This window comes from Leucoraja erinacea, chromosome 7, assembly GCF_028641065.1.
Source record: "Leucoraja erinacea ecotype New England chromosome 7, Leri_hhj_1, whole genome shotgun sequence".
NCBI classification, from domain to species: domain Eukaryota; kingdom Metazoa; phylum Chordata; class Chondrichthyes; order Rajiformes; family Rajidae; genus Leucoraja; species Leucoraja erinaceus.
The window spans coordinates 52,800,245-52,817,390 of NC_073383.1; the positions used below are offsets into that span (position 1 = coordinate 52,800,245).

Below are 17,146 nucleotides of genomic sequence, written 5' to 3' on the forward strand. Positions count from 1 at the left end.
AATGTACAATATTTGGTGCCATTAACCTCAATAGAGTTTAACAGTGGGAATTACTATGGTGCCAATTAAACAGTTGCAATTAAAATTCTAACTTCTATCTGATGCTAAATAGATTTTAGAGGGTTATTTTAGACAAAGAATAAAAACATGCACTAAGTTTAAGAATTTCTACATCAATATTTACATATGATGAGCGTTTGACAGCACTGGGCCTGTTCTCGCTGGAGTTTAGAAGGATGAGGAAGACTTCATTGAAACTTAGTGAAGGCCTTAGATAGAGTGGATGTGGAGAGGATGTTTCCACTGGGGGAGTGACGAGGACTAGAGGCCATAGCCTCAGAATAAAAAGATGTACCTTTAGAAAAGAGATGGGGAGAAATGTATTTAGTCTGATGGGGGTTTAATTGCAACTGTGAAATTCATTGCCACAAAAGGCTGTAGAGGCAAAGTCAATGGATATTTTTAAGGTGAAGTACGGGTGTCAGGGGGTATAGGGAGAAGGTAGGAGAATGGGGTTGAGAGGTGGATTATTCAACAAAAATATAATACATTGTGTGATAGACAAAGATCTGAATTTAACCACGGTTCATCACGGAAAGTTGCAATTACAAAAACATGGTTGCTTCTTGTTGCCTATCAGATTTGCAAATGGGTAATGATCTGGAAACCATCATGCTCAATGCACTCATGACCCCATGCCATGATAGACTGAGACACCTGAATAATTACTCCCTCGTGACAGGAAGTACTTGCGGCATAGATATTCACGGTTGCTGTTAATTCACACTGTCGGCAATTTTTGTCTATCAAAGCAGACTGCAAAAGATCAGGATTTAACTAATGACAGATGTCAGTGACTTTTTTTCTGCCCACCGAAAATAATGTACAGTCTACAACTAATTTAACGCTAAGGTGTTGAATGGTGATATAGATTACTCTGTAAAAGCCATTATAATTTCCCATGCAAATTTTATTTCTGATCTTCTGGTTTCTCAGCGTTGCTTCAAAGATCAGCAGCCAAACCTTTATTTTCTGGCAAGCAGTGAGTCCATGATTAAATAATTAATTCAGTTAATACTGTTCAAAATTGCAGAGCTTAATTTAATTTGGAAAATTTAGTTTAGTGTAATATCAGTGAGTCAGCTGAAAATATGCTATTTTGACATTTCTGCCAAAAACACCAAACAAGCTTAAGTAGGTTCATGGATAAATTGATTTGGAAAAGTGAAAGGTTTCAAAAGCTTCATCAAAATTGGATTTCATTGAGATGATCAGTAGCTTTTAAGAAACTGGTAGGCTTAAAAGACTCAAAGGAGGAAAAAAATAATCCAGACTTATTAAATTGAGGTAATATTGCCAAGACTGACTGCTTTGTTTTATGCAGTAAAACAAAACTACCGTGGATGATGAAACCCTGAAATATCAAAAATAATAATATTGGAAATATTTAGTCGGAGGAGCAGTATGCACTAACACAGGGAGATAGAGGAAGAAAGATAAGAAGGGGAAATGTGTGCTGGCGTGTAAGACAGCATAAATTAAAATGGCAAAGAGGATGATGATGCAAGCAAAATGGTAATTGTTGAAATAAAAAGTAAAAGCGGAACCTGAATGAGATGTAAATGGCAGAGGCAAATTCAGAGTTGACATTTACAGCTCATCAAATGATCACAATTTGAAAGTATTGAACTAAGTGATGAATCTAGATGATTGTAAAATGCTTCTTCAATAGATGGACTAGAATTTTGCAGCATCCAAAAAGACATGTTGAGGTTATTCCATAATCAGAATGTGGAAAACCCTTGTGGAAGAAATTATGGCAGCAAAATATCAGCACCCATGACATCAAAAGCCGTGTGTGCTGGAACAGATATTGCATAGATCAAACAAATAAAAACTTTTGCCTTCTAATGCCTATAAATGCTTTCGGGTCTCTGCCATTCCAGAGTCAATACAGGAAGTTATTTGGGCTGTGGATCATTTGGGGTTCATGGAGAGGGGTTCAGTGGTGAGTGGAGTGGACTGGGGAAGCAGAGAATATTAAGGGAAAGGGAGGATTGTGTCCATGGTAGGGTAAATAGTTCGAACGTGGGGTCCGTGCATTTGGAATCAGAATGAGGAGGATGGGGAGAGATGGATTCAGACAGACAATTGTGTAATAAACATATGTAGACGCTATGAAATTTCTAAGCTTTAATGAGACAGTATTGTAACTTTTCTAAATGAAACCTCCTTCCCTTTTAGCTCGAGAAGATTATTACTTGGATTATTGTCGTGAAATCCATTACTTGCAAATTTTCCATATGTTTGTTCCCATCCTACCCATCACTGTCCTTAGTGCTCCGGGTCATGTGTTCAACAGGACGGCACAGTGGTTCAAAATTGTTTGGCGACAGTCAGCGACCGTGGGCTTGTCGTAGCTTGACTTCACCTGACGTAGGTGTCAAGTCAAGTCATGTTCATTCGTCACATACACATACGAGATATGCAGTGAAATGAAAAGTGGCAATGCTCGCGGATTGTGCAAAGAAACTACAAAACAGAATGGAACAGAATCACATATTCGCATATTACATATTTGTGGGAGGAAAAAAAGAGCTATTTTAAAAAGACACTGCCCAACAGGAAATTGGTACAGTAAAGTTAGTCCCTGGTGAGATAGCAGTTTACAGTCCTAATGGCCTCTGGGAAGAAACTCCTTCTCATCCTCTCCGTTTTCACAGCATGGCAATGGAGGCGTTTGCCTGACCGTAGCAGCTGGAACAGTCCGTTGCTGGGGTGGAAGGGGTCTCCCATGATCTTAGGTACACAAAATTGCTGGAGAAACTCAGCAGGTGCAGCAGCATCTATGGAGCAAAGGAAAAAGGCGACGTTTCGGGCCAAAAACGTCCCATGATCCCATGATCTTGTTTGCTCTGGAGTTGCATCTTCTGATGTATAGCTGCGTAACACAAGACTTAAGTATTCGCCCCGAGATGCCATCTGGGCCTACAGCTTTCCTTGTGTTCACCCGTGTCAGAGCCCTTCTCACGTCGTGCTTGGACAACGAGAATGTGTGCATATCCCCAGCGATGGACCTCCCTCCAGCCTCGCTAGCCAGCGTGCTGGCGGTGTTGTTGTTAGCCGGCAGACCTGGGGTAATGTTGCCCGTCTTGAAACGAGCGTAGAAGTAGTTCAGGTCAACAGCTAGGGAGGTGCTGGCACTTCCTGTTGAGGGGGGGCTGCTTCGGTAGTTGGTTAAAGTCCATAGCCCCTGCCACAGGCGTCTGGTGTCCTGCTGCTCCATCTGTGACTCCATCTTGTCCCTGTACCTCCTTTTTGCGTCCTTTTTGCGTCCTTCACCGCATTTCGCAGTCGATAGGACTCTACCTTGTAGACGTCCATATTTCCGGATGCCAGGCCCGAGTTGTAGGCAGCAGTGCGAGCAGTCAATGCAACATGAACAGACCTGTCCACCCAGGGTTTTTGATTCAGAAAGGTGCTAACCCTTATCGAGGGGCCGATGTTGTCAGCTATTGTTGCGATGAAGTCCGAGACTGCTTCCGCGAACTCACTAACGTCACTGGAACTTGCTTGGAAGATATTCCAGTCGACATCTGTCAGTGCATCTTGCAGCATGGCCTCTGACTGGTCGGACCGCTTTACGTCCCTCGTCACTGCCGCTTCTCGAACTATCCTCTGTTTATACTTCAGCAGCAGGAAAATGGCAGTGTGGTCAGATTTTCCTAAGGGAGGGAGTGAAACGGCCTTGTAGCCCTTCCGGAACGGTGTATAGCAGTGGTCCAATGTTCTCTCCCCCCTGGTGGCACACGTGATGTGTTTGTAGAAGTTCGGCATGACCTTCTTGAGATTTGATTTATTAAAATCTCCAGCCACCACCATAGCCGCATCCGGGTACTTGTTTTGATGTCGACATAGCACATCGTGTAGGGCCGATAGTGCCCGTCGGTGTCTGCATGTGGTGGAATGTAGACGGCTGTGACGATCACTGAGCTGAACTCCCAGGGAAGGTAGAATGCGTGGCATGAGATTGTCAGATGCTCCAGGTCTGGCAAGCAGGAACGGGAAAGCATCTTGATATTTCCAGGGTTGCACCAGTTGTTATTGGTTATGAAGCAGACTCCTCCACCCGTGGATTTCCCAGATTCTTCTGTTCTGTCAGCACGGTGGACAGTGAAGGACTCGGTTGGGCAGATTACCTGATCTGGAATCAGTGAGGTCAGCCATGTTTCAGTCAGGCAGAGGATGTTGCAGTCCCTTATGCCCAGCTGGAATCTGACCCTCGCCCTGAGGTCATCCAGCTTGTTTTCCAGGGACTGGACGTTTGCCAGAAGAATGCTGGGCAGAGGTGGATCTAAGGCTTGGGCTCTCAGCCTATTTTGAATCTCGCCCCCCCCACCCCCCCCAATGTTTTCTCCGGGTTTCCCCGCGCTCCCATTGTTGTTGCCGCGGCGCTCTCTGGTGATCTCTGCTGACGCTCTATGGTGATCTCTGCTGGATCGGTGAGTACAGCGTTTAAAAAGTCTCCGTTTCCGCTAGTGTTTAGATTTAAGAAAGTTTCCCTGTCATACTTTCTTGGTACTAGGGAGTTGGAACTTAGAAATAAGTTAAAAATGGCCATGAAAGTTAAAAATACGCACAGTTTTGGAAACCTGTCGTAGGTTGTTGCCAGGATGACGTAGGTTGTCGCCGGTGCTGACTTCAGTGAATCCCATTGGTGATTACCTACGTCAACCTACATCAACCGGTGACAGGTACCGGCGACTGAATTGTCTTACCTTGTCGTAGCTTGTCGCGGGTGGACGTAGGTTGTCGTAGGTGTGGTCGTAGGTGGACGTCCTATGGGCTGCCGGTTATTGGTAGCTTGCCGCAGCTTGACATTGACTAGATGGTAGGTTGTCGTAGACATTGTTGTATGGGTGTTCAGTTGCCATTTTTTTGGTGACGTGACATGACTACGACTATGACAGTCGTAGCAGTCGCTGAATAAATTGCCTAAGTGGCACAGGCCCATAATTCACCAGGTCAGGCAGAAAAAGGATATGTGACTTTTTTGGTCAAGACTCTTCCTCAACTGAAGGTAGACTGAAGAAGGGTCTTCACCTGAAACGCCACCCATTCTTTTTCTCCAGAGATGCTGCCTGACCTGATGAGTTACTCCAGCACCTTGTGTCTATCTTGTGTTTGAATGTTTCTGACATCAAAAACATTCACATACATTGGCAAACCTTGACCACTTTGATAGAGCTGTAAAATGTTCTTGGTCTAAAAGAAAATCATTCTTTCAAAACATTTTTTCTTGGTACAAGAAATCGAAAGATGTTTTGTATCCTCAGCGGCCGAGGTTTCCAGATATATATTCAGAAGGTAAAGGAAAATAATAGTAGTGTTGTTAAAAGATAAGAGAGTAGCCCCAGGACATGATGAACTGCAGGAAGAAGTTAAGCGTGCGTTCATGGTCAGTCTATGCACAGTCACACACAATATCTTACTTCGTTCAATTGACCTATTTTGATGAAATCTCACTGATCTATACAATTAATTCTAGCCCTGGAGTATTTCCAGCATTTTTCGCTAATCTTATCCATTGTTCAATTAACAACATGCCACCATTCAAAACCAACACGTATCATTCTTGACCACTACGTAAGGAAATTTTATCTCATCCAGTGAATATAAGCATTGATCCAAGCTTCAAATCTACTTATAATTCATTCAATTGTGACGGTGCATCACCAAAATATATTTCAGGAAATGCACAAGTTTGGCACAGTCGTGCAGATGGTAGAGCTCAAGTCACAAAGCATTCGAAACCGAGTTCTATCCTGACCTCGAGTGCTGACCTTGTGAAGTTTGCACATTCTCTCTGTTTTCCTATGTGTGCTCCTGCTTCTTCCCATATCCCAAATACCTGCGGGTTTGTAGATTAATTGGCCTCAGTAAAATTGAACAGAGTACATATGGAGTACATAGAAAAGTGGAAATAACAGAGCTGGGATAACATAGAGCTAGGTGGTCAATGGTCACGTGGACTTGATGGGCCGAAGTGCGCATTTCCATTCTGTATGTCTAAAGCTAAAACAAAAACTCTTAAAACTAAATGAAAGGCACATAAACGGGAAAGATCTAAAATTAATAGGGATGGTGGATGAAGAGAAGGAAACCATGCATGTTTTAACACCTGCAACCATTAAGAAACAGAAGTGGCGGTTATGGTGGTACCAGTTCTGAGCCCATGGTAACCAGTGGGGCCAAAGAAATTGAAGAACATGTCTGAACTCCTAATGCTCATTCTCTCACTCAATCTTTTCATTGTCATTCAATCTTTACTGACTTTAAAAAACACACATTAGGCATACATATAAACTCCTTTACATGTAGGACAACAAACATACTTCCCATCAGCATCGTTCCTGTTTACATGGTTATGGGCTCAGGAAACAGATGTGATAAAACTCAGTACTGTATCCAAGGTTTTCTGCATAATTCCAAGATATCCTGAAAAATATTTAATAACAGCCTATGACTGCTAGTTCCAAATACATGTAAAATCTTTTGGGTAACAAGACCTTGCTGAAGGTGCATTCATTATTTAGACCCTGCTTAGATCATTAGATTGCCTAAAACAGCAGAAATATTTCTGCTTTCTGTATTAAAAAAATAATTATTATAATGGTGTAAATATGTTCAAATTACCGGGCATAGTTTTCTGTCAAATATATATTGTTGGTAACTTTTTTTTTGCCAATTGTTTTTGATTTGAAAATACATGTGTTTTTACAAGCACCCAAGGATCCTGTGATGTCAGTCTCTGAGGCCAACGTCAATAGATCCTTGATAATGATGAACCCCCAGTAAGTGCTCAGCACTGATGGTGTACCTGGCTGCATTCTTAAAACCCATGTGGACCAATTGGATGGAGTTTTTGTGGACATCTTCAACCTTTCACTCCAACAGTTCAAGGTGCCTGCCTTCTTTGAAAAAAACATTCATATAAATCTAATAAAAAATTTAACAACAGCCAATGACTGTTTGTTCCAAATACAAGTAAAATCTATAAAGTAATAAGACCTTGCTGAAGGTGCATTCATCATTATTTAAACCTTGCTTAGATCATTAGATTGCCTAACATTGAGTGCATTTGTGCTCAGGGGTTGCAGATCATAATGATAACCTGACGAGTAAAATGGGGGGGAAAAAAAACAGTATTACACAACAGAGCTCAGAAACCCAGTAAGTGGGCTAAATAACATGATTATGTATCTTGCTATTTCAAGAAATGTCATGGTTTTGATCCATGCTCAATATAATATTTAATCAAGGATTAGTCAGCATATCATTCTGGCAATATCCATCACAAATAATCTGAATTGCTCTGCATCTTCAATAAAATTATCATCCTCTAGAGTATTAATGAAAATAAAAATAAAATAGCATATTCAAACTAATCTTCCTGGTAAGAGATTGGGTCAAATTCTGATGCCTGTTTTGCACCTTCCATAATTTTACTTTCAACAGACATGGTCTGAGAATATAAAGCAGAAGTTACTCCTCCAGTAAATTAAAAAGAATAAAAGAATAAGGCTTATGAGTAGCAGATAATCAACCGACATACATTATTATCTAAAAAGATAATCTCAGCATCTTGTGGAGTCATAGAATTGTACAGCATACAATTTTATGACCCAACTGGCCCACACCAGCCAACATGCACCAGCTACACTAGTCCCACCTGCCTGCATTTGACCCATATCCTTCCAAACCTGTCCTATCCATGTACCTGTCTAACTGTTTCTAAAACATTGGGATAGTTCCTGCCTCAACTACCTCCTCTGGCAGCTTGTTCCATACACCCACCACCCTTTGTGTGAAAAAAAATCCCACAGATTTCTATTAAATACTTTCCCCTTCACCTTAAACCTATGTCCTCTGGTCCTCAATTCACCTACTCTGGGCAAGAGACTGTGCATCTACCCAATCTATTCCTCATCCTCCTGCGCTCCAAGGAATAGTCCCAGCCCACTCAACCCCTCCCTATAGTTTAGACCCTCTAGTGCTGGCAACATCCTTGTAAATGTTCTTTGTACCCTTTCCAGCTTGACAACCACTCCCCTATAAGATGGTGTCTAGAGATGAACACAATACTCTAAATGCAGCCTCACCAATATCTTGTACAACTGCAACATGTCCTCCCAACTTCTACATTCAGTACTCTGACTGATGGAAGCCAAAGTGCCAAAAGCCCTTTTGACCCTATCTACCTGAAACTCCACCTTGAAGGAACTATGCACCTGCAGTCCTAGATCCCTCTCATCTACAACAATTTGTGGCTAGACAAATTTGTTGAAAATCCATTGCAAAAATAAGAAATGAATGGGCATCTGGGCAGGATTTCAGTGCGGGTGTCTATGGGGTGCCATGCCATCTAGCAGCAAGTGGTAATAACTTGCCACAATGCCCAAGTCATATGGTACGCTTGCATTCATAGGTTGGATTTTGAATTGAGGAAGCCCGACTTCAACTTAAAATTGAGGAACTTGAACATCAACAAATGAAGGCTCTGGGAGCAGAGTGCATGACAAATCAATCAAATTGACTCATCAGTAATCTTTACTCATACAGGTGTACAAGATCTGTAATAATCTAGATCTTCCAAATCATCAATATGTACAAAGACAGCCATTCATGATTAAAAGCGAGGGTTTCGAAGGGAGCCTATGTCTTTTCCACGGCACCATTAATTTCCCACAAAGCAACTTTGTCTTTGGAGTAAAAGTAAACTTAATTATCGATTGGATGCTCTTCACATCCGGCCCCTTAGGTTTATGCCAACTGTGACATAGTTGCTAAAGCAGGAAACAAATATTTGAACGGGGTCACCAATCTTTGAAATGAGCATGTTCTGATTAAGTTATTCTTTTTCTCTAGTTCAATTTGTATGTCTGCTCATAATTAATTTACACTAATATGTTTAATTACATTTATTTCTTATTTTTAAATATTTGAAATATTTTAATTAGTTAAATCCATATACACTTCAAAAATATTTCTAAATTTCAGAGACTATTTAAATATAATAATACTCTTTGGCAGCTGCAAAGGTCCATAAGGTAATGCTGCAGGCTTGATCTCGGGTTCCACTATAGCAGGCCTAGCTGCCACGTGGCATGCCTTGCCTCATTGAAGAGACATGAAGTAGATGTCCCAAGTACAATGAATCCCCTGTGACGTTGCTCAATCGCTTAATTTAGCCACTAAGTATTCACTGTGCGTTTTTGAATTGTCTCACAAGAGCCTTGTCTTAAAATAGCACAGAAATGTTGTAGCAACCAGCTTTAGACCTTGCAAAAGATCTGCATTTAGAAATGGCTTGTTGGTGACTGAGGAGTTTCTCAAAACAGAATTGTTCTTAAATAAATAAATAATCTAAAACGTGTTTGTGAATTAGCAACAACCTTTGAGGGTGTGCAGTTACCTTGATGAATAAGGCAATGTAATGTTGTTTATTTATTTGTTATAGACTGATTAAAAAATCTGATCATACCTATTCATTTATAGGATGGTTACAAAGAACAGGCTAGGGAAAAGATTGTGAATTGTATTTAAATGTTCACAAAACATCGCAAGGCATTCGATATCTCTGTGTGAAAAATCAATGCATAGGACTGCAAAGACTATTCAATTCAAAACAAAGGCTTTAAGTAATAATATGTCTTGGCTATTAAATGATATAAATTTAGTTTAATTTCATTTAAGTAAATCTTGAAAGGGTTCAGAGAAGATTTATGAGGATTTTGCCAGGATTAGAGGATCTGAGCTACAGTATTAGGAGAGGTTTAGTAGGCTGGGTCTCTATTCCTTGGAGAGTAGGAGGATGAGGGGTGGTCTTATAATGGTGTATAAAATCATGAGAGGAATAAATTGGCTAGATGCACAGAATCTCTTGCCCAGAGTAGGGGAATCGAGGGCCAGAGGACATAGGTTCAAGGCGAAGGGGAAAAGATTTAATTGGAATCTGAGGGGTAACTTTTTCACACAAAGAGTGGTGGGTGTATGAAATAAGCTGCCAGAGAAGGTAGTTGAGGCTGGGACTATCCCAATGTTTATGAAACGGTTGGACAGGTACATGGATAGGACAAGTTTGGAGGGACACGGACCAAATACAGGCAGGTGGGACTAATGTAGCTGGGACATGTTGGCCGGTATTGGGCTGAAGGGCCTGTTTCCACACTGTATCACTCTATGACTATAATATTGTCACGTGCAACGAGTTACAGTAAAAAACATTTTTCCTATGTGCTATCCAGTCAAAGACTATACTTGATGACATTCAAGCCGACCACAGTGTACATATATATATGATAAATGGTACATTGTTTAGTGTAAGATGAGGAAAGATTCCTGTCATATGAGGAAAGATTGAAAATACTAGGCTTGTATTCACTGGAGTTTAGAAGGATGAGGGGGAATTTTATAGAAACATATAAAATTATTTAAAAAAATTATAAAAGATAAAGACTGATAAAGACCAATTAAAGTCCAAAGGTTTTCAATGATGTAGATGGGTGGCCAGGATCACACTCTATTTGGATAGAGGGCAGTTCAGTTGCCTGATAACAGCTTGGAAGAAACAGTCTGGACTTCTTGCCTGATAGGAGGAGGGGTAAGAGGGAGTGACGAGGTGTGATTGGTCCTTGATTATGCTGGTGACCCTGCCAAGACAGCAGGGAATATAGATGGATTCCATGGAAAGGAAGTTGGTTTGTGTGATGGTCTGGACTACATCCACAACTCTCTGCAATTTCTTGCACTCTTGGATGGAGTTGTTCCCAAACTATGCAGTGATACATCCTGATAAAATGCTTTCCATGGCATATCTATAGAAGTTGACGAGAGTATTTGGGAACATGCTAAACTATGGAAGTAGAGGTCTTGGTGTGCTTTCTTGGCCATTGCCTTGATGTGGATGGTCCACGACAAATTGCTGATGATATTTATTCCTAAGAATTTGAGGCTTTTGACCATTTGTACTTCAGCGCCATCAATGTATACTGGGGATGTGGGAGTGTACAATACCATGGGCCATTTTGCCAGTCGTTTTACTTAGAAACACTTGCAAATTAGTCTCATTACCCAATCCTTTCCCCAAACCTTTTACATATATCACTCGTAATGGCCACATCACCAACAATCTGTCTTGTCCCTTCTCTGTTTTTATTATTTTAAGTATGTCTTAAATTAGGCGTCGGCACCCTTGTTCCACATAGGAGACGGGACGCATGTCTGTGAGCAGATGGCGGACCACATCTAACACATGGATCCCACCCTCAACCCTCCCCAGGCATCAAATCACGTGTTCACAGAAGGTAGACAAAAAGTGTCGGGTACTTTTCGGCGCCACTGTTTCGGCACCGCTGTTTCGGCTCCGCCGTTTCGGCCCCAGGTGCACGGGGCAAATTCAACTTGCTGATCGGCACGGAATTTTGCTCTCTCGTAATTTTGTTCAAATTTGGGGAGGAACCTCAGATGCTGGTTTATACCGAAGAAAGACACAAAATGCTGGCATAAGCAGCATTTGGATCAAGCAGCATCTCTGGAGAAAATGAATAGGTGATGTTTTGGGTCAGACCTGGGCTAACAACTACAACCAGGTGTGTTTTCTCAGCATCAGCCTGAGCCGTCATTTTGTGCTAGATGGCTTCCAGCTCAATTTCCAGGCCTCCTGGTTTGTGCCCAACCAGGTTCAGAGTCTGAGGAAGGGTCCTGGTCTAAAACAGTGTCTATCCTTATACTCCACACATCAAAAACGGAGGCGCCATAACCGTACCATTGGCAAATGGTACCATTCCGGACAAAAATGCTGGAGAAACTCAGCAGGTGAGGCAGCCTCATGCAATCCTTGCATGTCTCACCCGCTGAGTTTCTCCAACATTATTGTCTACCATCGATTTTTCCAGCATCTGCAGTACTTTCTTAAACGTGTTCATGGAAGGTGCGCAGCTGTACTGGGGGAGCGTTCGGCCACGCTCGAGGAAGCGATTTGCCGCGCTCGGTGAAGAGCTCGAGGGGGTGGGGGGGGGCGCTCTGCGGGCCGGATGATTTCGGGTTATGGACTGCATTCGACCCGGGGGCCGTAGGTTTAATGTATGTTTCAATATTTCTTAGTATGTTTTATGTGGGGGGGTAGGGGATTAGGGGAACCTTTTTCCAGCCACTAACCTCGACAGAGATGCAATTTTTTTCCATGTCGCGTCTCCATTCCCCCTGCAGCCTACATCGTGGAGTGGTGCGGCCTTTCCTGGAGACCGGCCCGGAGCCACGGGCACGGCGCGTCGCGGACTTACCATCGCGGAGCCTGCGATCCTTTGCCGAGGAACACTGGTGAAAGGTCTCCGACCGCGGGGCCTGTGGACTTTAACACTGTGAAGCCTCGGTCTCCGGTAAGAAGAGGCCGACGCGGGAGATCCGTCCCGACGCTGGAGTTTCGATCATCCCGATGTGAGGGCTTGGACACATCTAGCACAAAATGACGGCTCAGGCTGGTGCTGAGCTTGGCAGCAACGAACTGCGGAGGGTACAAAGACCCCAACCACGGGTGAACAAAGGAGGAAGATGACTGAACTTTATTGGCTTCCATCACAGTGAGGAATGTGGATTCCACTGTGGTGGATGTTTATGTTCAATTTTATTTTATGTGGCTGTGTGTATTGTTGCTTTTCACTAGTATGGCTGTCTTGTAACTCAAATTTCACTGTATCTTAATTGGTTAAGTGACAATAAATGCAAATTTGAACTTGATATTATCTTCATACAAGGTCATGACCCGAACATCATCTAACCATGTTCTCCAGAGGTGCTGCTGAACCCATTGAGTTGCTCCAGCTGTTTGTATCTTTTTTTTGTAAACCAGCATTTGTAGTTCTTTGTGTCTTTGAATTTTTTATTTAAAATAACATGGAATTTTACTTAAATTTGTTTCCTGGTGATATTTTGTTGATGCACCATGCCCTCCTAATTGCTTTTTTAACGTACTTAATCACATATTCAATACAGAACATGCTGATTTTCTTAACTGTAGAACAGGCAAAGGAACAACAAAACCAGTTATTTAAAAGGACAACCAACGTTATGATGGAACAGGATTTATCTAGGATAAATTACTATTTTAGGAATTGGTGAAAATTTTCTATGATTTAAAAAAAATGCTGAATAGTTTTTTAAACATTGTTTTAAAACTTGAAAAATTTGAATTCTACTGATTTGTTTTATTTTATTAATGGTGTATGAATGGCCCCAAATGTCAAGGATACTTGCAAGCATTTAAAGTCTTCAGCAATTTTCCAGCAATTACATATTTTTCTGCCATCTTATAGTCAGGGCCATTCTGCCCCACCCATGCACTATCATTACACTGGGCCTTGCAATTTATGGTTAGCACAACCTGCAGGAAATTGGCAGAAATCCTCAAAAGGTTACGTCCATACTTTTTCATTTTCTAGCCATGTATGTAGGCAGCAGCCTGTGGACAAATGCATCACAATCTTACTACATTCCAGGTATTACAGGTATTTTTTAGGTTGGAACTCTGCTTTAGTTACTGATGACGAAACCAAAAATAAGTTTGATGAAGATCTCGACAAAGTTTATCTCAGCTGCAACTAGGTCAGAGAAACTTATAATTCTTGGAGATGTCAGTGCAGGAGTTTGAACAGTCTGCTGAGCCTGGAAATGAAATATTAGCAAAATTGGAGAGGAAAGTCCAACAGTAATGGCCTGTTGCTCCTCAGACTGTGCAAAATGCATGACCTCATCATGACCAATAATATCTCTTGATGACAACATAATCACAAAACCTCGGATTCATTCACGCCCCAAGCACTGGGATCTAATTGGCCATTTGTCCAGCAGGAAAGCTTGGACATATTTTCCGATACCTGCGGCAACATAATTAGCAAAATAAAACAGAAATTATGCACAAACCTGCAACAAACACATCATACACAGAACCATACATCCTTCTGAATGATCAGATGCTCTCAGTAGTGAACAAGTTCACACACTTTGGTTTCACTCTCTCAAGATCAGTAAACATTGGTGACAAAGATGCAATGGGATAGCAACAACCAGCTCTGTTTTTAGAAGACTGGGAAGTAAAGTCTATGAACAAAGATAAATCAGCCTAAAACCCAAGCTGTCGATATATCATGCTGTTGCCATACCCACCCTTACTTGTAAGACATAGACAGTGTACAGCAGACATGCCAGACAATTTAACCACTTCCATAGGACCTGTTTTAGAAAAATACCACATTAAGTAAGAAGACAAAATTCCATACACATGGATTCTGTTCCAGACAAACCTTCCCGGTATCTACACATTGTTGAAAAGATCATAGATCAAATAGGCAGGACATGTCAGAAAACTATCTGCTGACAGAATACCAAACAAGCTACTTCATGGAGAGATGTCTGAGGGCAACAACCACATCGTGGACAGAAATAGATATTCAAAGACTCTGAGAACATCCTTGAAGTGTCTCACAATTGACACATACCACTGGGAGAAACAAGCATTGGATCATCCTGTTTGGTGCACCCACATAAAAAGTGCTGCTCATTCATATGAGTAAACTAGAATGGAGGAAACAAAGAAGAAAAGAGAATCTCAAAAAACAAGGATCACTAATGCTACAACTTTCTTACAACTCTGTCACTGTGTGAAAGGAAACTTCAATTGCAGATTGGTCGAATCAGCCACCTCCATACACATCACAACACTATAAACGAGAAACCAGGGTCTTCCCCAAGAACAAGTGACAAATAGCAACACAATCTTCCTTTGCCAAATATTCACAAGTTTTGATCTGGCCAGGTTTACTGCAAGTGACTATATTGTTATAGCAATTCCAGGAGATTGAATAATTTACATTAGACTGGTGGCAAAATGTCCCAAATAGTAGCACTATGCAATACTAAAAGATCAAAACAGATAAATGTAAAAAACAAATTTCAGAGAGATTCTTCAAATTCCTTCTACATCTCTGAAGGAAAGATGATTCATCATCACAAATACCATTGTTTCTACTGAAGTGTAACATTTTATATTGGTTAATATCTTTCTTTCTGAATTGTAACCATTTTCATTTGATCATCTGTTAGGAGTTACACGGAGATTCAGAAAATAAAACAAGTGGATTTTGAGTTGACCAAATCTACATTTCCTGTCGCAGGAAAGAACATCATAAACTTACATTGGAGAAAATCTGAATGCCCAGCAATTATTTATATATTGATTTTCATGATAACAACTAAAATAATCAAGCTACGTAATATTGCATTCCTAATTATATTCTGACATCTTTAGTTTATAAAATATACTTGTGACATCAGTAAATAAGCCCTATAGAGGTAACTATTTAAAAGTTTCTATTTTTATGAAATTAATTTGGTCTTACCTGTTTGACATCATATGCAAGAAGAACAAATCTAAGATCTGGGGAGACGGAGTATTTTGTTGCTTTAAATGTTACCTACAAAATGAAATGCACAAATCAGGTAAAATGCTGCAGAATATTAACATAGAAATGAAGTTATATCAAAAAATAAATGATTTTTGTTTTCACTTTGGAAAATAAATATCATTCTTTCACTTGATAGAGTTTTGCAGGTATTTTATATTTCTGCAGCAAGCTGGAGTGTAACCCATGACTTACATTATTTGCACATTATTAAGAACTGCAGAGTTTTATCTTAAAATAGGTCATAAAACAGTGTATCTTCGAGAGTTTCAGCTGTTTGTATCATATGAATTGGCAAAATATTTTACATTAACTCCCCCACCCCTACCCCCGACCTTACTATATGCAATCATTGCAAGAAAATAATTCAGAATCTTCCCATATATCATTTTAACACTTTTGGTTTTGGGTTGTTGATGTCAAATAGGCCACATGGAGAGAGACACATTTCATAAATATCTCGGACAGCATAATCTTTGTAACACAGTATATTCCACTACCAAAGCAAGTACTGCATGTCTAAAACATCTTGCCACCACAGTAAGATTAAACACCTGGGGAATCGTTGTGTAGATAATAATTCTTTTACTGTCCCGAGCTCTCTATCACCATTCTACTTTGCTTTATTATTTGCATTATGTCTTCTCCCACAATGGTGAAAGACATAGCAATGTATGAGGTTATTTATAAGTAATGAATGTCTCAGCTGTCAGGTACTATATATAGTTCATCCAATATGTCTGAGCATGAGTCCATTTATATGAGGTTTTTTTCAGGCATCTGCAACAATGTAAGTAAGTAAGTAAGTTTATTGGCCAAGTATTCACATACAAGGAATTTGTCTTGGTGCTCCGCCCACAAGTAACAACATGACATACAGTGACTGTTACAAATGACTCAGAAAACACTAAACATTAATAATAATAAAACATTAATGATAAAACACCATTGATCAAACATGTGAACCAACAAAATACCAGATCAAAGGGAGGCTACAGATTTTTGGCTGTTGAGTAGAGCAACTACTCGTGGATAAAAACTGTTTTTATGTCTGGCTGTGACTGCTTTGACAATCCGAAGTCGCCTTCCAGAGGGAAGTGATTCAAAGTGTTTGTGGCCAGGGTGAGAGGGTCAGAGATGATCTTGCCCGCTCGCTTCCTGGCCCTTGCAGTGTACAGTTCATCAATGGAGGGAAGGTTGCAGCCAATAATCTTCTCTGCTGATTGGACGATTCGCTGCAGCCTCCAGGTGTCGTGCTTGGTGGCTGAGCCAAACCAGACCATGATGGAGAAGGTGAGAACAGACTCTACGATGGCCGTGTAGAATTGGACCATCACATGCCTGTGGCAGATTGTGCTTCCTCAGCTGCCGCAGGAAGTACATCCTCTGTTGTGCCTTTTTGACTGTGGAGTCGATGGTAGCCCCCCCCCCCACTTAAGGTCCTTGGAGATGATGGCTCCCAGGAACTTAAAAGACTCCACAGATGTGACTGTGGTGTTGTTGATTGTGAGTGGAGGGGGAGCACTCCTAAAGTCTACAATCAATTCCACTGTCTTAAGAGCATTGAGCTCCAGGTTGTTGCTATGGCACCAGGACGCCAGCTGTAACACTTCCTGTCTGTAGGCAGA

General features: G+C 41.1%; 1 protein-coding gene across 1 annotated transcript in view; it reads right to left on the minus strand.

The window, feature by feature from the left end:
* LOC129699148 (inactive dipeptidyl peptidase 10-like) overlaps nt 1–17,146 on the minus strand; it is a 657,345-nt gene that overhangs the window by 251,457 nt on the left and 388,742 nt on the right. The window contains exon 5 of the mRNA XM_055638816.1: nt 15,456–15,530. Coding sequence (XP_055494791.1) covers nt 15,456–15,530 — 75 coding nt within the window. The remainder of the gene's footprint in view (nt 1–15,455; nt 15,531–17,146) is intronic.